The 22,883-nt window shown below is 37.2% G+C and overlaps 1 protein-coding gene across 1 annotated transcript; it reads left to right on the top strand.

Moving 5' to 3' along the window:
* The first annotated feature begins 4,287 nt into the window (after positions 1 to 4,287).
* Positions 4,288 to 7,011, top strand: LOC145059897 (receptor-like protein EIX2). Its single transcript, XM_079007661.1, has one exon. It carries the CDS (start codon positions 4,288 to 4,290, stop codon positions 7,009 to 7,011), a length of 2,724 nt encoding a protein of 907 aa, XP_078863787.1.
* Positions 7,012 to 22,883: the final 15,872 nt, after the last annotated feature.

Below are 22,883 nucleotides of genomic sequence, written 5' to 3'. Positions count from 1 at the left end.
AAAAAAAGTAAAGGGTGGAAAAGCCACAAAAAATTACATGTATCACAAACTCAATCACTGAATGACCAAATTACCCTCACTGATTAAAACTAATGGTATTAGTAAAAATGATCATTCATGCAAGTTTTGAAACACCAGAGGGACTATATTTTTCAAAAAAATCAAGAATGACTAAATTTGTCACTCTTGGTAAACTATATGGATCATTTATATAATTTTGTCTAAAAAAAACAGCTATTATTGGTATTCTGTAAACAGGTCGTTTGGTTCGTTATTTTTAATATTTCAATCGATCAGATTTAGGTGATCGCTGAATGAAACATTTGACGCCTGCTTCCTTCTTTTACCATCTGAGCGACACCCATCTCCTGGCGACTGTTCCTTCCATCGGAGCCCCTCCTCCTGCACCGACCTTCCCATCGGAGTTCCTCTCCGGCGGCACAACAATCGCTCCCCTTCCTCCTCGTATTTCTGAATAGCGCCTCTTCATTCGTTGCCATCTCGTCTCTGCATCTCTGTGGTACCAATTCGACTTCGACATCAATTTTTGATTTGTGTTATTTTGTGTTAAGCTTTAATTGTAGTGATATTGGGAGGCATTCGTGTTATCTTTGAATGATTTTATGATGTAATACTTGCAAAAAAACATGAAAGTGAACCAAAAGGTCAAGCATTCGTGATATTTTCGTTGGCTACTGCATCCTAATTCATCTTAAATTCCTTCCTTTTTTGTGTATTTCTTGATTGATGTTGAAAATTAACAAATTCTTCTATGATTTGAAATATGAGGATGTCAAGTTTCTGATGCTATCCATGTTATGTTTGGATTTAGGAAGTAAGAGGATGTTTCAAAATGATTAATTTTTTCAGTTATGTTTTGTACTTTTACATGCATATGAAGTGTTTGATATAATGCTTGAATGAAATCAATGTTTTTTTTTTTTTTTTTTAATCTCACAAGACGAGTAAGAAACAAACAAATTAGTCCCTGTGACATTTGAAAGACCAACTGCAGTTATGCAGACATATGACAATCACCTTTGTGTATTTGTGATTACAATCTATCATTTTGTAGCTATATTACACTTTTAGTTTGGAACCTCATGGTATTCATTGTTCCATTGTATTAGAAGCTTTTGCAGGATGATAGTTAATGGCTTGGTGTTGTTTCTAATTGTAATTGTTTTTGAATCCTCAATGATGTCTTGGTGTAGTTGGGATAGTCAAAATTACCTATATGTTGTAGTTTTAATGAAAAATATGAATAGAAAAAGGAAGAACATATTATTTGGCTTTCTAGAATACTTCTTTCTAATTCCCTTAATTTTGGTAAGTTGCTATCTAAATTTTTATGGAGATAATGAGTTATGTTTGGCTTAAGGTTCTTAGGCATTTTATTGGCCATTTCACGGATAAAATCTTGACATTCCACTCACATCTATAGTTTGCAAATGGGTTTCATAACATTATAGATGGATATAAGAATTAAAAAAAAAAAGTTAATCAATGATAAAAAAAAAAATTGTTGCTTTGAGTTGTAGTGTTCTAATAATTTTTTTTGTGTGTGTGTGTTTTAATGTTACTGATATAAATAGAGGTTACTACATAATTTAAAAATAAACAAGAAGTCAAAATATGGTTTAATTTTTCTCACATCCATTCACCAACCATACTAAACAACAGTGGTTCAGGCCTTTTAATGATTAGACCTCTTAACATTGAATCATTAAGTTTCTACCAAACAATCCCTAAGTTATTTTGTCACTTTGTTTAATTACCCCCAATGTTTCCTTCTTTTAATAGACACATACACCAACCAAGTTTATTCCCCCAAAATTTCATAAACGTTAAACCCATTTTCTATTTCTTTGTCTTCATTGTTGTTTAGCTAATGGATTTCATCTTCTTAATGTCTTGCTCAGAAAATAATAACGGCTGAGATGTAATTACCTTTCTCTTGGTTTTACCTTGATTTAATTCTAATAATTATGTTTAAGTCACTTTTTCATTACTGTTTATGTTAGAACTTGTGTAAACCAACAGTATAAATATGAATATATATTACAGAAATCAAATTTAAACACTATCAATAAACATAAACAAGAAACTTACAGATGAACATTACATATTGAATACAAGATAGAGGCTTGCAAAGCAATGTCCTAAAATAAAAATTTGTCCCTATTAGTACAATAGTATATGAACGCCTGAATAGAGGATACAACTATCTTCAATCAAGTTCTTGCACTAGAACTTGATCTTTGGCGAATTTACTGTATGCGTCCATGGAATTATTTAGAGAGGGAAACGTTTGATTTTTTTAGTCGTTCATCCGCAAATCAGATTTGACGCCTTATAATAGGATCGACATGAAACCGTCAAAATTCAGTTTTGATAACTTCTCAAAACTAATTTTATCCCAATAAAACCGAAATTAAACAAATAATAATAAATAAAAATAATTTTGGATTTATCTCATAAGACCCCTAGGCTCAAGACCGTCTTTTGACCATTTAATATATAATTATTTTACTAGGAATTCAAAGCCCACAACCTCACACTAGCCCATCTTAAGCTCTTAGTCCATTATAGTAATATTAAGAGAACAAACCTTTTAAACATCCAAAAGTTTGATGTTCCTTCCTATGTGGGATAAGAAACTTTGACAAAATTATATAAACACCAACATATGTTACTTCGTTTGAATGAATAAAAATATTTCTGAATTAAAATGAAAGTGAAAATAGATATACACCATTTTTTTTGTCCACAAATAAATGTTTTCTAAATAGGCCTATACTATTATAGTATACTAGTATATTTACGGCTTGCTTTTGATGGGCCAGGACGCTTGCCTAAATAGCTCATGTTATGCTTTTTGTGGGTCGGGCGTCTAGCTAAGCTCTGCCTCGAAATTTACTCCAAAAACGCTCTGAATTCCGACTACAGTACAGAGGTTCCGGTAACTTTGAAACATTCACAGAAGCAGAAGCAGTCAAAGAGGAATCAACACTAAAAGCCCCAAATTTAAGCGTTGATAGCAAGTTTCTCGTCGAAAATCCGGGATTATCTTTCTCAAATTTATGTTTTTCCTAAAATTCGGTAACTGTGAGACTCTTAGTTTGATTTATTGTTGTATATTCCACTCTACAGCGCTTATGGATCTTATGATCATGTTCATTTAGCTATAAGAGAATGTATCTAATCTAGCTGTTTTTTCTGAACGCCTCTCTTAGATTTTACTCTAGCATGGCAACCAGCTACACAATTCATTAAAAGTCTTGTTCTTCTCATCATATTGTCGAATCAACATTCTGTTCTTTTTACATATTTAGTCAAACACTTCATTTTTTTTATACCAAGTACGTTACATTATATTGTGCAAAGACAATGATATGACCAAACATCTTTTATGGTCCCATGTTTCTTAACTATTCATTCATTTATATATATAACAATTAAAGGTGTACTAGTTCTGTTGCCTCTTTTATATTGGTTTATGTGTGAAAAGAAAAAATTAATTTGTTTAACATAGTACCAATGCTAGGGAGGTCTAGAAAGTGTGGTTGTCCATTCTTTAATTTTTTAGATGTAAAACATTTTAGTATAGACTGATTATTAAAAAGAATTGCGTTCGATTGCTTTTCAAAATATATAAATTGCAAGTTTGTTAGTGCTACCCTCTTGTTTTAGAGTCAATACCAGTGTAGCACTTTTTACAAAAAAAAAAAAAAAAAAAAAAAAAAAAAAAAGATGTTATTTTTAACAATGTAGGAGACCATGGATCAAAGAAGAAACGGACCAACTTGGATTGTTTCTAACTAGTTTACGACTTAATTAATTAAAGTGAGATAAGTTCATTTCATAGTCATTAAAATTCTTGGACCCAAATGATATCTATCACTGTACTCATTGATATCTACTATATTTGATTTCATCAGTTTGATTTTAGGGACGCATGTCATATAACTAAAGGATCAAAAACTATCACAAGATGGGAAAAGATATAAATCATACGTACAAATTTCCAAGACTTGTAAGTCTTTAAATGTCTAATTTGGGGGAAGCTGTTTCAATTCATCTTTAATCTGTCTTACATTTTCGTTGAAATTTCATAGAAATTACGTATGGTAGGCCTCACACAAATAGACCACTAGTTTGAGGTTGTTCATTTGAATTTTTCAACTTCACAATTGAGACTATATAAAACCCTCATGAGGGGCAGTTTGTATATGCATCACTACTGAAAAAAAAAAATCATCAAGATTTTATTAACATTAATACATAATGAATCCTTGTGTTTTTATAATTTTCCCACTTCTCTTACTACGCCTTGAGACTACAACTTCCAACCAAGTGGGTGGAGGAGATGACAATGTTGTTATGAAAAAGTGTTCCGATAAGGAGAGACGTGCACTTCTTGATTTCAAAGCTCGCCTCCAAGACCCTGATGAAACTCTCTCTACATGGAGATCTGAAGAAGAAGAAGATTGTTGTAAATGGAGAGGAGTCACATGCAACAACCAAACAGGTCGTATCATCAAGCTAAGTATTATCTCTGGTGGCCTTGAAGGTGAGGTTAGCAATTCTTTGCTTAACTTAAGCTACCTGACTCATCTTGATCTCTTCTCTAATTCTTTTCATGGAATTATTCCCACGTTCATTGGTTCCATGACTCGTTTAAGGCACCTTGACCTTGGTTTGAATCATTTTAATGGAACCATGCCCAGGTTCATTTGCTCCATGACCAAATTAAGGTACCTCAACCTTGGCAATAATGATCTTAACGGAACCATTCCCAGATGCATTGGTTCCTTGACCAAATTGATGTACCTTGATCTTTCCTATAACTCTTTTTATGGAATCATTCCTCCAGAGTTTGGAAATCTCACCAACTTGCAATACCTTTACCTTGGAGTTGTTGGCAGATGTAGAGTTGAGAACCTACAGTGGTTATCTCATCTCTCTCATTTGGAGTCACTTGAAATGGATGGGATTTCTCTAGCCAAACAAAATTATTGGGTAGATGTGATTCTGAGTCTCCCAAATCTCTCATTTTTAAGCTTAGGGGGATGTGAGCTCTCGCAGGTCATGTATCCATATTCTTCTTCATTTCTCAACTCTTCTTCATCTTTATATTTCCTAAATCTCAGAAACAACAATCTCACCTCTTCCATGTATCATTGGATGTTCTCATTAACCAGCAATAGCCTTCATATTCTTTCTCTCTCTGGGAACATGTTAGATGGGATACCCAAATATCTTGGTAACCTCTGTAGTTTGGAATATTTTGCATTTGATAACAACTCTGCTGTTGTCAATTTTCCTGATTTTCTCAACAACTTGTCGTCTGGATGCACATCGCTTACATTACAAGAGTTGTTTGCTCCACGTAACCGATTGATAGGGACACTCTCCAATGAGACCCTATCATTGAAAAATCTTGCCAGTCTTGATATGAACTCTTGCAATCTAGGGCCTCACTTCCCCAGATGGATTCAAACTCTGAAAAATCTTTCATATCTTGACATTGCCAACAATGGAATTTCAGACACAATTCCTCTGGGGTTTTGGGACATGTGGCCTTCTAAATTAACATATCTCAATCTCTCTTCCAACAACATCAGCGGGAAAACACCAGATTTATCATCAAATTTTGGCAACAATTCTATCATAGATTTGAGTTCCAACAGATTTTATGGTCCAATAACAAACGTCTCTTCCACTGTGGCATTACTAGATCTTTCTAGAAACAAATTCTATGGTGGAATCTCCTTCTTATGCCAAATTGTCCATGGGTTTTTACTTGTTCTTGACCTCTCCCATAATCTTCTAAGCGGACAACTTCCAGACTGTTTGTGGCATTTCAAAGAACTAAAAATTCTTAATCTAGAACACAACAAACTATCTGGAACGCTTCCTACCTCTGTTGGATCTTTGATAAAATTAGAGGTATTGTATTTGTACAAGAACAACTTATCTGGAGAATTGCCTTTGTCTTTAAAGAATTGCAAAAGGTTAAGTTTTTTGAATTTGGAGGCCAACAAGTTTTCTGGTAACGTGCCTGTTTGGATTGGGGAAAACTTATCTAGGTTGTATGTCCTTAACCTAAGGTCAAACTCGTTCTTTGGAACCATCCCTTTACAGTTATGTCAGTTAGCTAATCTTCAAATTCTGCATTTGTCACTGAACAATCTCCATGGACCCATCCCCTCGTGTTTGGATAATCTTACAAACATGGTTCAAGAAGGTTCATTAGCAACACATAATGTGCATTCCTATTCAATCGAATGGTTTTACTCAGTAGCTGGTATGTATTTTGTACTTCCTAATAAGTATGTTGACCATGCAATGATGGAGTGGAAAGGATATGAACGCGAACTCACCAGTACTCTGAGATTGTTAAAGAGCATTGACTTGTCAAGCAACAACCTAACAGGACAAATTCCATCTGAAGTTACCAATCTCTATGGACTGCATACACTCAACTTGTCAAAGAATGGTCTGCTTGGAGAGATTCCTGAAACAATTGGTCAAATGAAACAACTTGAAACTTTGGATTTATCTAGAAACAATTTGTCTGGAGAGATGCCATTAAGCATGTCTAGTTTGAATTTTTTAGATCTTCTTGACGTGTCATATAATAGCTTGTCAGGGAGAATTCCATCCAGCACTCAGCTGCAGTCTATTGATCCTTCAAGATACTATGGAAACCCGGGACTATATGGACCTCCCCTAACCAAAAAATATGATGGAGATGAAGAATCAGAAGCACCACCTGTCATTGGTGAGAGTGAGGATGGTGGGGAAGACACAGATGAACTTTGGGGGTGGTTCTATATTGGTGAAGGCACTGGTTTTGTTACAGGATTCTGGATTGCATGTGGTGCTTTACTTCTCAACCGTCGTGGGAGACATGCTTTTTTTCATTTTTACGATAGATTCAAAGATTTGGTTTATGTGAAGGTGATGGTGTTCTTTGCAAATCTGCGAAGGGTTGAACATAGATAGTATGGTAATTAAATCATGCTTCACTTGTATTTGACAGGGTTTTAACTTTTAAGTCCCTAATATCAATAAAATTACCACCAACACCATGGGTGGCCTTTCTCTATTTGTGTCAACTAAGGCAACCTGAAAACTTTATATTTTAAATCTATTTAATTAATGTTGTATATTTTTAATGAACAATTTTATAGGACAAATCTCAATGTTGGTTATCTGTGGAAGTGATACTAAAATATGGTCCATCCATATACACTTGTTACTCACATGCTTTAATTTGTGGGTAATTTACAAAAGATTGGCTAAAGTGGACTAACTGATCGATAAACAAAGGACATGAACTCTAAATTTGGGATTTTCAGTTTAGACTTTCTATGAAAGCAGGATTTCATTATATACTAGAATAATTATGTCTTTTTTATTGAATTTAATTGGCATGCATTAGGTTTAATACGGAACTCCTCAAATTAGACTATATTTCATATAGATTATGAGGTTAAGATGTCTTTCTATGTATATTCTCAAATTACACTTTGTGTTGTAAGGTAAGAATGTTTATTAGAAAAATATATCCAAATTCCAAGTAACAATTAGATATATGATTAGATAGCCATCATTCTAGTTATAATACCTCCCAAAAAGTTTTTTTTTTTTTTGACATTTTTATATGATACTAGTATTTAATTTACAAAATAATCACAAAAACAATAATCTTAAAATGTTTGAATTACTATTTAATCCATCATAGCCAATATTTATAAAACTGGATTGGTCATCTTAGTGGTTCGATGGTCAAACAGTCGGACCGGTCCAAAAACCCGGATGACATCATTATTATTTATAATTAAATACAAAATTATAAAAAAAATACAAAATATAAAAATAACCTCCTTGCAGCAGCGGGTGAATGAAAGTTTCACTATATATCTTTACTATCTTATAAAACAAATCCCACTATTTCTAAAAATAGATTGAATAAAATAATAATATTTTTTAAGACGTCCAAATCATTAAACTAATTATACAATTAATCACTAATAAAATAATATTAAAATTTAAACAAACTCCTATAAATCTTCTCTTCCAAAGTTTTGACCAGATCTTTTTTCATCAAATAAATACTTAACACCCTATAATTTGGTCATTTCATTAATTTTCTTTATTTTTAATATGACATGTTTCCTAAAACAAACTAATGATTGAATTGAAAATAATCATTCTCCATCGAAAAGAAATTAATTGTCGAAACAAACTATTTGTCGTCCGGCGTTTTGCGCGGGTAAACGACTAGTCTATATATATATATATATATATATATATATATATATATATATATATATAAGAAGAGTCATCTTTACTTATTTCTAAATAATGTGATTAATATAATTATAAAAAAAAAACATGTGAAGAGAGATCAAAGGGCATGTGTAGCATTTTGGTGGATAGTTGTGTGTCCCACATTGACTCAACAAAGAAAGAAGTACACAAACATCATTAGAAAAGACTGAACATTTTCTAGACCGGTCTGGGTCTGCTAATGTGCATACGAGATTTGTTTCGGTCTTGGTAGTTGTGATTGTAAAACGACTTCTCTCCCTCAAAAGGAAAATCAATCCAAATGGCGTGGTTAAACCCATAGAAGAAAAACAGCAAACAAAAAAAAAATACAATGGTATGGGTAAGCCTAGGCCCACCTCAAATTTTTAATGTTTTATTATTTTTCTATTTTATTTGCTTTTAAAGATAAAAACCATTTGCAAGTTATGTAAAAAGAAACATTTGTAGTTCAGTTGGGAAAGCGCCTTATCCTTTGGCAAATAATGGCAGTTTGATTCCATAGTGTTACATTTGGCATGCTTTTTTTTTTTTAGGTAATTCATTTCTAAAGTTACATTTAAGTCCCTCATAAGGTCAGTTCTTTTAGTAAGTTAGTCACCTCAAATTTTATAAATTTGCATAATTTCATTTTTAACTAATTTAATTTAGTTTTTAGTTTTTCATTTTAAGATTTATTTTTCTTATATATAAAAAACTTGTATTTAGGGGGCTCATTTTCACTTTTCGCATAAGACCTTCAAAATCAATAAACCGGCTATATATATATATATATATATATATATATATATATATATATACACACAAAAAACTTACGACTTCAAGAAATATTAAATACATATAAATCCAAGATAATCAAACAATCATGGCCCAATCCTCAATAGATAAAATTAAAGCAATAACAAAAAAAAAAAATTCTAAATGGTCATCTTAGAAATTAAGTGGTTTGAACTATAAAAATATATTTAGAAAGTGGAAGTAGACTTACTTGACAAAATCATTGCCCATAATCAATATAAAAAGTTTTTAACCTTTTTGTTTTTTTTTTTGAATGAGCCAGTATAATTATCTCATTTTTCTTTATAGGTGGTGGTAGTTTTTTCTTTCTATATGGCCCATATTTTTTGTTGCTAAGTAATTGTAATCATTCATTATGTAGGGGGCTTGAATTTCATGGCCCCTGACGCATTTTCCTAGCAAGAACAGGTTAGACTGTTTGCGGGCCACTTCGTCTTATTGTTTTTTGGTTCGATGAATTTCCGCTACCAAGGCATCGGTGAGGGTGAACTTGTGAAAGTGAAACAGAAGTACCAGGCAAAAGAGAAATCAGCACTATAAAATCCCTAATTCAAGCCTAATATTGATCATAACTCATATCTTCTCTAAGATCTGGTACCATGTCTCAAAAATTCATGAATAGGTAAGTAGCCAGAGTCGGCCCAGACGGTGGGCAACCCGGACGACCGCCCAGGGCCCAAGTCTCAAGGGGGCCCAAAATTTATGGGATGTGTGTGTGTGTGTGTGTGTATATATATATATATATATATATATATATATATATATATATATATAGTGACAACCCAAGGTGTTCCGTTACATTTCCCCGTTACCGTTAACGGAATATTCCACTGTATAAAAGTTTCGTTAATTAGAGGTCGTCAATTAAATAAACATTTCATTGTTTATGTTTAATATGCCGTTAAGTCGTGATAAAAGGAAATAAAAACACATAACACATATTTCCATTAATTTGGAAAATATTAGTTTATTATCACGACCACTAAATCGGATGCGACCAAAAGCCCCGTCTAACGGCAGTATTGGATAGATTTCCACTGAGCTCAAACTCCCACCCATATATAAGGGGGGAGTAAACTCCATTTGGAGCTTTTCCACTCTCTCTCTCTCTATATATATACTCTCTCTCTAGGCTCGTTTTCGCCCCAAATCCGCAACCAAACGCTTCCAAATCGTAAGTCCACTTACTCTAGCTTCTTCTAAACATTATGATTCGTGTTTGTAACCCAAAATCGGACTTAGAAGTTGTGAAAGAGGAGTTTACGGCCTAAGCTCCTCCTTAGGCCGTAAACCCCTAAATAGAGGCCAAAATGACCCCAAAATGTCCCTAAAGGCTTGGAATTAAATTGGGGATTTAGCCTAGGAGTGTTTAAACATTAAAACATAAGGATTTTGAGCATAAAAGAGAGTTTATGGCCCAGGCATATGCCAAGGCCGTAAACACCTCTAATCCGTGCTAAAATGCCCCAAAACACTCCCAAACCACCCTTAGGCTTCATACATAATTTAGGGACTTGGTATTTTGGGTTTAGATCATTTAAACACAAGGAAATATGGGGTAACATGGAGTTTATAGCCCAAGCAAGTGCCTAGGCCGTAAACTCCCCAAACCAAGCCAAAATGATAGTAAATGTCCCCTAAATGGCCTTATACTTTCACTAGAAAATGCTAGGGTGGAAACAAGGGCATAAAATCAAAGGGTTGTGGGTGTATGAGAGTTCACGGCCATAAACTCCCAAGGGATGGTCATTTGGACCATAAACTCTAAATGAGTGCCCTCTTGGAACCCCAAACCCCCCTATAGCCTTGAATAATTACTAGAAGTGATATAAGGGCTTGAAACTTCACAAAACTCAAGGCATAGGAGTTTACGGCCGTAAACTCCCTTAGGAATTGTCCCTGGGCCGTAAACTCCCTAATGAAGCCCTTAAAGACCTTAAACCCACTCATGCCTTTTGGATTTGGACTTAGAAAAAATCCACTAACAAGATAGAGCCTTAAAACACACTAGAACCCCCTCACCATGAGTTTACGGCCGTAAACTCATGGTGAGTAGTCCCTGGGCCGTAAACTAAGAGATAAGAGTTTACTCTCGGAGAGTAAACTCCATTCCTAAGCCATACACACCTTTAGACGCTACCCGGGACACCCAAACACTTATCTAAAGTGTTTTTCCGCTCCTTTGAGCGTGTATATTTGTTTAATTAGTATTAAATATACTAATTGTATGTGAACATATGTTATCATATGTTAAATAGGTCATTGAGTGTGTTCGAGTCCTTACGTGACACCGAACGCCCAAACGGCACCTTCGTCGGACCTACTTACACCAGGTGAGTTCATATCCCTAAATGAACCTTTTAATGCTTTTACATGTTTTATGTGGGGGGGGGGAATACAAGTTAAACATGCCAGTTATCATATCAATCATATATGATTGATAACCCGCATGCACAAGATTTTACCACACTGTACACTATTTTACCGAGTAGGACACTATAATGGTTTTCAAAAAGGTTTTCATTTGTTTCAAAACTCTCACTTATACTGCTTTGTCAAAGTTCATTTAAACTGGTTTATGGAAAGTTTTCAAAGAATTTCTAAAGGTTTTCAAACTCATTTTACAAAGGATACCAAATGTGATTTTCCTAAGTATAAAGGTTTTCCAAGATTTTCATCAAAGTTCTCTTTCACGTTATATACTTTTACTTGTTAAATACTGCTTCTTCGCTTTCACTTAGTTTCAAACTCCTACTCGATAACGCTATCACTTCGTGATGAGTTTATACCTGTTATTGTCTCTATTTCACTTATACTTGTAGTCGCTTATACCTGATAGACGCTCTTACTTCACTTATTGTCGTCTCTACTTCGTGATACGCTTATACTTGTTCGACACTCCTACTTCACAAGAATCACTTCTATTTGATACACACTCAGTCGTAGTTAGATGTATGTATGTGCTTATATAGGTACATATAAGTAATGATTGAAAGACTTAGGAAGGCTCGTCCGCCCTATTTCCTTTTCTTCGTTGAGATGTGGTCTGGTGGGATCGGATGGCCGTCCGAAGGTCGTTTGATTCATTAGTTATATAGTATGTATATGAGTATGGACATACAGGAATGCTCTAGTCAGTTCATTTAAGAGTCTCTACCTCTAGTTCAGCACTTACACACTACACACTATTTGGAAGTCTCTACCTCTAGTCCGACACTTACACACTACCCACTATTCGGAAGTCTCTACCCACTATTTGGGATGCATCTTTAGGACACGGCCTTCTTCGTCGTCTAGTTGGTAACCAGAATCTCCTGTAGAGAGAGTGGACATTGTGTGTATAGATCTATACGGGATTGACAAACCCACACCCAGACTGCTAGCTACAGTCCCGGCCTACCAAGCCAATGGGTGACAAATGTCATATTTTAGACGCTTGTAGGGCGTCTGGTACTCTAGTCAGTATGGTTACGAGTATCCCGGGTTACCTTATAATTCATTGGCCTTAAGGTAACGGTATTTCGCCGGCAATTTACACTGTATGCTGGTAATTCATTTTCAGAGTCACCCTATTTTGACCTTACAAGACGTATCTTTCATTTGATACTGTCTGGGGTCTGTTTTCTCTGTTTTGACCTTACAAGACGTATCTTTCATTTGATATTGTCTGGGGTCTGTATCCACTTTATTCACTGTATCCACTGTATTCACTGTTTTAGACCTTGCTAGACGTATCATTCAGTTGGTTCTGTCTGGGGTCTGTGTTCACTGTTTTTAGACCTTACCAGCTGTACCTTTCATTTGGTACCTTCTGGGGTCTGTGTCTCCACTTGTTAGACTGAACCAGGCGTGTCGTTTGTTCGATACTCTCCTGGAGTCTATGAATTCCTTGCCTTAGTCAGCAGTCCTCACTGTTGAGGCATATGATATTCCCTTAGGTCATCTTGCTTTCTTTATTAATCAAATTCAGTATTTTAATAATGATAGCAATTAAGGGAAAACTACTTTTTACCACACAACACTGACCAGTCTTGGTAGAAGGCTGCTTTTATTAAAGAAAATATAGGATTTTCTGGAAAGAACTCTAATGCACTATAAACACTTAAACTACTACTTTATAAAGTTATTTGAATAAATGTCACTAAATACTTATGAACTCACCAGCATTTGTAAAAATGCTGATACTCGCTTTTCAAATAACTTGTGTTCTCAGGTCAGCAATTAGACAGGTACACCTCCGGAGCTGTTGATGAAGATGGCTTAGTACCTTGCTGTACATATTATATTTACTTGTATTACTTCGATGTATTGTAATGTAACCATGTAAAACTATTACTATTAATGCAATGTTTTTTTTGTACTTTGATTACTATAATGCATGTGTTGTGATACTTGACATGACGTCATCCACCCCAGAATGTTTCCGCCGTTCCGGTTTTGGGGTGTGACAGATTGGTATCAGAGCATTGTTTATAGTGAGCTAAGTATATCAATTCATAAAAGATATACAACCTATAAACACAAAGGGATAAAACACTCTGACCAAGAATTATACTTTAAAATATAACCATATTTTACCAAAGTATAAGAACATCCAGAACCTAAACACTCGAACACAAGTATCACAAGAACAACAAGAATAGAAGTCTTCGGATGTTGAGCATTACCGTCAAACCTGGGCAGTTATGTAATCGTAAGTTGGGATAAATGTAACCTGATCAACTACATTTATCCGAGATGCGATGAACATGTGCTTGGGAGTGATAGTGGTGTACAACAGGTCTGAAACTTACCAACTAGGATTGCTAGAGCCAAACATAAAGTTAAAATACTATAGGAGTATTTTAGAACGCTAAAAGATTCACACTAATCCCAGAATTCATATTTAGAAGATAAGGAAACAAACAAGAATTAAAATACCATAGGGGTATTTTAGGATCCATAACTAACCTTGTGTGAAGAACTAAAAAGATCCTTATTGATATACCTACAACTACAGAGGGTGTACTCCCAAGGTTATATATAATAAGGATCCCATAGGCTAAGAATGTGTGGTTTTGCTCTACTTCCTTTTCCTCGTTGGGATGTGGATATAGAGTAGTATCACATATTCGAAGGCCTATCGGATCTAAGTTATATATGATTTGTATACCCTGTGTAATCGTAGCAGGACTCGATATGGATCATCCAGTGAAATGATAATAATCTCTTAGGATTCTTTAGACATTTCCAATTCTCGCACGAACCCGGTAGAAAACCCTACCCTCTGCGGTGCTTGACAGAAGAGTTGATTCCGACCCCGAAGAAGTTCATTGAGAAGATTTCCTGTTTGGAAATAAATGAACTGGGTTGATACTATTGAATTCACCAAGTGCCTATATCTTTTATGGACAGTGGTGAGAGATTCGCCTAAACTTCCGAGATTTCCAGTCACCCATCATGAAGTGATGACACCCACAGTCAGATTCAGAAGGTAAGGCGGAGTAGAGATTCAATATGTCCATACGAGGAGAGAACCCTAGGTAACTACCTGAAAGAAACCAACGCCGATTCCAGCCAAAGATACGAGGCAGACAGAGGGAGCCAGTACATGGAACCTGAGAATTGTCTTTTCCTCGTGTTCGTCACACTAATACACCCTTAAAATAATACAATTTAGTGAGTTAGTGGTTACACTACTCACGCTATGTGTTAGGTAAATCGTCGTTTCCCGTTGCCAGATACACGATTAGGGAGGATCCCCGCACCTTTATTGAGAGTGTTTAGCCATGAGCTTTCATGAGCCTCTCTTTCCGCGGTTTCGTTCCGAACTGTTCTCAAATCTCTCCAGGACGGAGAGTGAAACCTTTCCCAGTATAAAGGTAACGTAGTAGGAATGACTCGCATCTTATGGCCTTTTTCTGATACTCATACTCCTACCTTGATCACCAGGACTACATCATAGGGATGTAGGTCGACACTCAGACAACCAGTACCCGAGGCACGGGAAAGTTTATGCCTAATACAGTCAGGACAGATATGTCTAGGGATAGCCATCGTCTCTCATTATCTTGTATCCCTTTCCATGTAGGAAAACCATGCCTCCAAAGAAACGCAACCAGTCCACAAGCAAGAAACCTACTCTCTTATTCGATGAAGCTACGTTCCAAGCTACAGTCTCAGCAGCCGTAGCAGCTGTCATGGCTCACCTGAATGCTAACACCGCAATTGTTAGCAAGGGCCCTGTCGGGAATTCCGATCCTGGCAATGAACAACAACAACCAACACTTTCATACCCAGTCACCCAGGAAGCTCAATCGAATCCACTAAAGAGAAAACTCAAGATCGAGGAGGGAAGTACCTCGGCTCAAGGACCTTCTGAAGGGCAACGAGCTGAGATGGTCAAATTCCCCACCAACCCTTCCATCCCTACACCTAGGAGACCATACCTAGGAAACCTTCCCCATTGCAACAAGTGCAACTACCATCATCATGGTGTCTGCCGGGAGCTCTATTGTGCTAGGTGCCACATGTTGGGGCATACTGCTCTCGTCTGCAGAACCCCGGTTGAGTTCATTACATCAACCACCACTGTGGCGACCCGTACAGTTTGCCACCTATGTGGTGAAATGGGACACTTCAAGAAGGACTGCCCAACTGGAGGGAAAGACAAGGACACAGGAGGAGCCTGACTCTACAGCTTAGGGAGAAGCGTCAAGGAACTCGGTAGATTTATGCTACGTCTCTCGATCTCGGATAACTAAACTAAAAACAATAAAAGATTAATTCAAAATGTAAATACTTCCCCACTAAGGCGAAAGTCACAGCACTGTTATAAAAATTTAACATTCATCAGGTAAAACTATAATGGCTAAACATATACATTACGGCCATGTATAGTTAAGATGGAAAGACCTAGAGTGAGTGAAGGCCGCTGATGTGCACGAAAGTACCCACTAATTTTAATATTTATAACCTAACAAACTTAGACTAACTATGCACTTATAGGCAGTGTACCTAGTCAGATTACAGTATAACTTAGGTAAGTCGGGTGTCGATCACAGGGAACGGTGGATTAATTTAATATATTTAATTATAGGTTACAGGTTACACGAAAAGAATAAATAAATATCAAACTAACAATTAATTAACTACTCTCGATAAACTAACAAGAAAGCAAATCTCTTCAGGTACTTTGGTTTAGACAAATTACACCTTTAAAACATAGACAATTGCCTACACAAATTCATTTATTCATGTTCACCGATTCCTAAAATGATTAGATTCGCGTTCACTATAACTAATCCTTTAGCAAACAAGTTAATTCAAACAGTGATCAGTTGGTTAAACTAACATGCTTCCTAGTGTTCAGTTCGTATCAAGCAAGACTTGTAAATATAGTTAATCAAATTAGTCATTCAATTAACCTCTTGTTGATGGTCATCAAACAAGGCTCACACATTAACTTACTTATTCCCAAGTTAATCCTAGTTTCACATTCGTTATTCCTAGACTTATAATCTCGATGGTCATCAAAATCATAAGAGACAAGCAATCAAGCAGATGTTCATACAACTCAATTTACTTAACAATTAAAAGCAAATAATTATCATTAATACATAAGGGTCTTTTAACAAGCTTGGCAAGATAAATTGAACATAAATAAACAATTCAATATAGCAATTAGTCTAATAATCAAAGCTTCATTCAATCATAAACACAAAGTAAAAGGTTTTTACACCCAAATCAGAAACTAAATACAGAAAAGTACCACAATGGAATGCTAAACATGGTCATGTTAGCAACCCATATGATTACCGACACGTATCCGCTCTCCAATCCTTCCGATCTCCGCTCCCATTAGCTTAACGGCCTTCCGGCCGCCTCCTAGACCCTCAAAACGGCAACTATGAAGTTTTCTTGTTGCACAAGTCGAAGTGGAATATCATAGATTATCAAACTGGTGGAACGATATGGGGTATTTATAGTTGATGGAGATGGAATTATATGGAATATTAGAGTTGGATTGGAATAAGGAAACTAATGTGGCTTAGGGATTAAGCAAATAAAGATAAGGAAAGTGGTGCTTGGGGAATAAGTAACTTGGAGGGAATTTCCGTCCAACTTTTATGCTTCATCTTCAAGGCCGATTTTCGATAAGATAAGTGTCGAATTAGCCAAAAGTCCCTCTCACATAAGTCGTAGGAAATTTCGTCTAGTGTTTAGAACATTTTGAATCTCGTCAATTGGACTTGTGAGTCAGCAGATATACCCGAAACACTGAAGAGGGGTCAATCTGCCAACAATATCCTTTTTGCATCTTTTCAGCTCCATTCTCTTTCTTTTGCATTCCATCTCCCATTTTAACTGTAATTAAATATTTCAAAGCATATTAAGTATATTTTAGTTCTAAATAATAATAATAAAGGCTAAAATATTAAGATATGTTATATAAAAATACACATATCAGCCGCCTCATTTCCTGTTCCTCGTTTGGTTGTGGATTTAGGGCGGGGTCGCTCAGTCAACAGTCCTCCCCACCTTAAATATACATGACTAGTATATGTGAGGTGATTATAGAAATGCCTCGTGAGAATCCATTCATGAAAAGGTACTCTATTCTGAAACACTTAGGACTCTCTATAGTTTCGCGTCGACTCTATCGGTCCAAGTATCCGCGGTAGTGATACATAGGACGAAACCCGAGACGCCTAGAACTTGTGTGCCTGTTCGGCAGATGACTCTATCGATCTTCATTATATATCATGTCAGAGTGTGCCAACTTCGACGACTCTATTGATCGTGGTTCGACTTCGTGCAACCATGTGTACATCCTTAGTGTTGTGTAAAAAGAACTTTCTCCATAGCCATGTCGACAAATAAAGGTTCTTCCGAACCTAAACCTAACACAAATAATCAAACCTAATGCAATCCGCCAATCGTCCCTCTTGTCTCAAACTTTCCGAAGTACCTAAGAGAGGGTACCACGCGCCGTCGACTGACCCCTCGTAGTCAGATGAACACCGAAGCGAAGGACACTGTAGAAACTCCAGTAGACGATAACCATCTGGAGCATACTCCGTAGATTCCCCCGGGAGACCCTTCGCACCTCGCACATCTGGTTCGTGAACCCAGAGAACAGAACTCATGAGACTGACCACTATAACTAGGTATATGCATAAAGGTGGCATATAATTGAGATAAAAAAGATTTAAGGTGTGTGTTTCCTCCCTATTCCTTGTTCCTCGTTGGGTTGTGGGTTTGGGGTGAAGTCGCACAGCTGAACATCCTGCCGAACTCAATTGTATACTGCTTGCATACACCAAGTATTGGTGGTTAAGCTAAGTATGAGCTCTACCATGAACCTCTTAGAAAAGCCCTTCATCCTATTCCATATAATAAGAGTTGGAGTCAAGAGAATCACTGCGAATTGATCTATTCAAGTTCCGAGTGATGAGACCCTATACTCACTAGATTTGACCTAGACCGAGAAAACTCAGAACCTTCGGAAGAGTAGTGGCAGTAGATGCTCGCACTACTCAGACACTTCGTCCATCCTATTATAGACAAGTAGTGCCTATCACCCTCCACCCTCTCGCATGGAGGAAACCGTCGTCGCCCTGTAGACGATAAAATACATTCTCCGAAGTGAACACTAGGATACCGAGAACCACAGGATAACCTTCGCGGCCAAGAATACTTGATCAAGTGCGAAAGTAATTGCGTTAAGCATCGTGACCCAGATCCCGAAGAGATTATAGACTTAACACCAACCTTGGTGTTAGTCGAAGGGTTATGCAGGAACATGCGCTTTCCGCACTAGAATAAAACAAAGTCTTGGAGAATCCTTGGACTATTAGGTATTCCACGAATACCATCTCACGTAGAGATAGTAGAACCATCTCCTGAGATAGTCCAACGCTCGTCTGGTGAAACCCTATCTCCCCGACCCTCAGGGTTTCCGTATCTCAAGATTCGTTAGTGCAGGTTCATTTGCACAGGCTTGAGATAGACACTCTACACCAAACAGATAACCATAGTCACACAACCCACTCGACGATCTAGAAAGTCTCTATCAACCAGTTAATAGGAAACACGAGACCAAAGACCACTCGAGCTTTCTAAGAACCAACCTGAAGGACTACACACACAGTACGAGTGAGAACGTTAGGAACTTCGGAATGGCGATCACGCCAGTGATGATCTTGCCATAGAAGTACACTATGTTCTAAGTACTAAAAAGCTCTACCATTCCGAGAGCTTAGGACCATATGAGAATCGCCATGGAGACTTGGTCCAACCCTTTTCAGGCCGCTACTACCTTCGGATATACCACAAGATTCACACCCGATCGATCCACTTCTTAGACTTGATATGTGATCTCCTGACATCACTCTTCATGCCTCACTCATCTTGATAGAATCCATTGAGAACCCTAACCTTGTAGACACACCAGTTGGAACCCACTAGCTACACAAGACAGAATCCGCGTCCCGTACGTGAGGGTCTGTTGGAATGACAAACACAGACCAAAGATCACTTGGGAATGCGAGGACAAACAGAATAGGAAGTACCATCTTACCTCTACTCGGTCATTCACACCTACTTCCTTGCCTAGACCTGAATTTCGGGATGAAATTCCCTCTAACGGGGGATGATGTGACAACCCAAGTTGTTCCGTTACATTTCCCCGTTACCGTTAACGGAATATTCCACTGTATAAAAGTTCCGTTATTTAGAGGTCGTCAATTAAATAAACATTTCATTGTTTATGTTTAATATGCCGTTAAGTCGTGATAAAAAGAAATAAAAACACATAACACATATTTCCATTAAATTGGAAAATATTAGTTTATTATCACGACCACTAAATCGGGTGCGACCAAAAGCCCCGTCTAACGGCAGTATTGAGTAGATTTCCACTGAGCTCCAACTCCCACCCATATATAAGGGGGGGAGTAAACTCCATTTGGAGGTTTTCCACCCTCTCTCTCTATACTCTCTCTCTCTCTAGGCTCGTTTTCGCCCCAAATCCGCAACCAAACGCTTCCAAATCGTAAGTCCACTTACTCTAGCTTATTCTAAACATTATGATTCGTGTTTGTAACCCAAAAATCGGACTTAGAAGTTGTGAAAGAGGAGTTTACGGCCTAAGCTCATCCTTAGGCCGTAAACCCCTAAATAGAGGCCAAAATGACCCTAAAATGTCCCTAAAGGCTTGGAATTAAATTGGGGATTTATCCTAGGAGTGTTTAAACATTAAAACATAAGGATTTGGAGCATAAAAGAGAGTTTACGGCCCAGGCATATGCCAAGGCCGTAAACACCTCTAATCCATGCTAAAATTCCCCAAAAACACTCCCAAACCACCCTTAGGCTTCATACATAATTTAGGGACTTGGTATTTTGGGTTTAGATCATTTAAACACAAGGAAATATGGGGTAACATGGAGTTTACGGCCCAAGCAAGTGCCTAGGCCGTAAACTCCCCAAACCAAGCCAAAATGATAGTAAATGTCCCCTAAATGGCCTTATACTTTCACTAGAAAATGCTAGGGTGGAAACAGGGGCTTAAAATCAAAGGGTTGTGGGTGTATGAGAGTTCACGGCCAAGCCATAGAGCTTACGACCGTAAACTCCCAAGGGATGGTCATTTGGACCATAAACTCTAAAGGAGTGCCCTTTTGGAACCCCAAACACCCCTATAGCCTTGAATAATTACTAGAAGTGATATAAGGGCTTGAAACATCACAAAACTCAAGGAATAGGAGTTTACGGCCATAAACTCCCTTAAGAGTTGTCCCTGGGCCATAAAATCCCTAATGAAGCCCTTAAAGACCTTAAACTCACTCATGCCTTTTGGATTTGGACTTAGAAAAATTCCACTAACAAGATAGAGCCTTAAAACACACTAGAACCCCCTCACCATGAGTTTACGGCCGTAAACTCATGGTGAGTAGTCCCTGGGCCGTAAACTAAGAGATAAGAGTTTACTCTCGGAGAGTAAACTCCATTCCTAAGCCATACACACCTTTAAACGCTACTCGGGACACCCAAACACTTATCTAAAGTGTTTTTCCGCTCCTTTGAGCGTGTATATTTGTTTAATTAGTATTAAATATACTAATTGTATGTGAACATATGTTATCATATGTTAAATAGGTCAATGAGTGTGTTCGAGTCCTTACATGACACTGAACGCCCAAACGGCACCTTCGTCGGACCTACTGACACCAGGTGAGTTCATATCCCTAAATGAACCTTTTAATGCTTTTACATGTTTTATGTGGGGGGGGGGGGGAATACAAGTTAAACATGCCAGTTATCATATCAATCATATGTGATTGATAACCCGCATGCACAAGATTTTACCACACTGTACACTGTTTTACCGAGTAGGACACTATAATGGTTTTCAAAAAGGTTTTCATTTGTTTCAAAACTCTCACTTATACTGCTTTGTCAAAGTTCATTTAAACTGGTTTATGGAAAGTTTTCAAAGAATTTCTAAAGGTTTTCAAACTCATTTTACGAAGGATACCAAATGTGATTTTCCTAAGTATAAAGGTTTTCCAAGATTTTCATCAAAGTTCTCTTTCACGTTATATACTTTTACTTGTTAAATACTGCTTCTTCGCTTTCACTTAGTTTCAAACTCCTACTCGATAACGCTATCACTTCGTGATGAGTTTATACCTGTTATTGTCTCTATTTCACTTATACTTGTAGTCGCTTATACCTGATAGACGCTCTTACTTCACTTATTGTCGTCTCTACTTCGTGATACGCTTATACTTGTTCGACACTCCTACTTCACAAGAATCACTTCTATTTGATACACACTCAGTCGTAGTTAGATGTATGTATGTGCTTATATAGGTACATATAAGTAATGATTGAAAGACTTAGGAAGGCTCGTCCGCCCTATTTCCTTTTCTTCGTTGAGATGTGGTCTGGTGGGATCGGATGGCCGTCCGAAGGTCGTTTGATTCATTAGTTATATAGTATGTATATGAGTATGGACATACAGGAATGCTCTAGTCAGTTCATTTAAGAGTCTCTACCTCTAGTTCAGCACTTACACACTACACACTATTTGGAAGTCTCTACCTTTAGTCCGGCACTTACACACTACCCACTATTCGGAAGTCTCTACCCACTATTTGGGATGCATCTTCAGGACACAGCCTTCTCCGTCGTCTAGTTGGTAACCAGAATCTCCTGTAGGGAGAGCGGACATTGTGTGTATAGATCTATACGGGATTGACAACCCCGCACCCAGACTGCTAGCTACAGTCCCGGCCTACCAAGCCAACGGGTGACAAATGTCATATTTTAGACGCTTGTAGGGCGTCTGGTACTCTAGTCAGTATGGTTACGAGTATCCCGGGTTACCTTATAATTCATTGGCCTTAAGGTAACGGTATTTCGCCGACAATTTACACTGTATGCTGGTAATTCATTTTCAGAGTCACCCTGTTTTGACCTTACAAGACGTATCTTTCATTTGATACTGTTTGGGGTCTGTTTTCTCTGTTTTGACCTTACAAGACATATCCATTATATTCACTGTATCCACTGTATTCACTGTTTTAGACCTTGCTAGACATATCATTCAGTTGGTACTGTCTGGGGTCTGTGTTCACTGTTTTTAGACCTTACCAGCTGTACCTTTCATTTGGTACCTTCTGGGGTCTGTGTCTCCACTTGTTAGACTGAACCAAGCGTGTCGTTTGTTCGATACTCTCGTGGAGTCTATGAATTCC

The sequence above is a fragment of the Lactuca serriola genome, chromosome 6, assembly GCF_051521515.1.
Source record: "Lactuca serriola cultivar US96UC23 chromosome 6, Lser_US96UC23_V15, whole genome shotgun sequence".
NCBI classification, from domain to species: Eukaryota; Viridiplantae; Streptophyta; class Magnoliopsida; order Asterales; family Asteraceae; genus Lactuca; species Lactuca serriola.
This window is presented reverse-complemented; position numbering and strand designations above follow the sequence as displayed.

Coding starts and splice junctions, on each gene's coding strand:
- LOC145059897 (XM_079007661.1), top strand. CDS start 4,288: ATGAATCCTTGTGTTTTTATAATTTTCCCACTTCTCTTACTACGCCTT.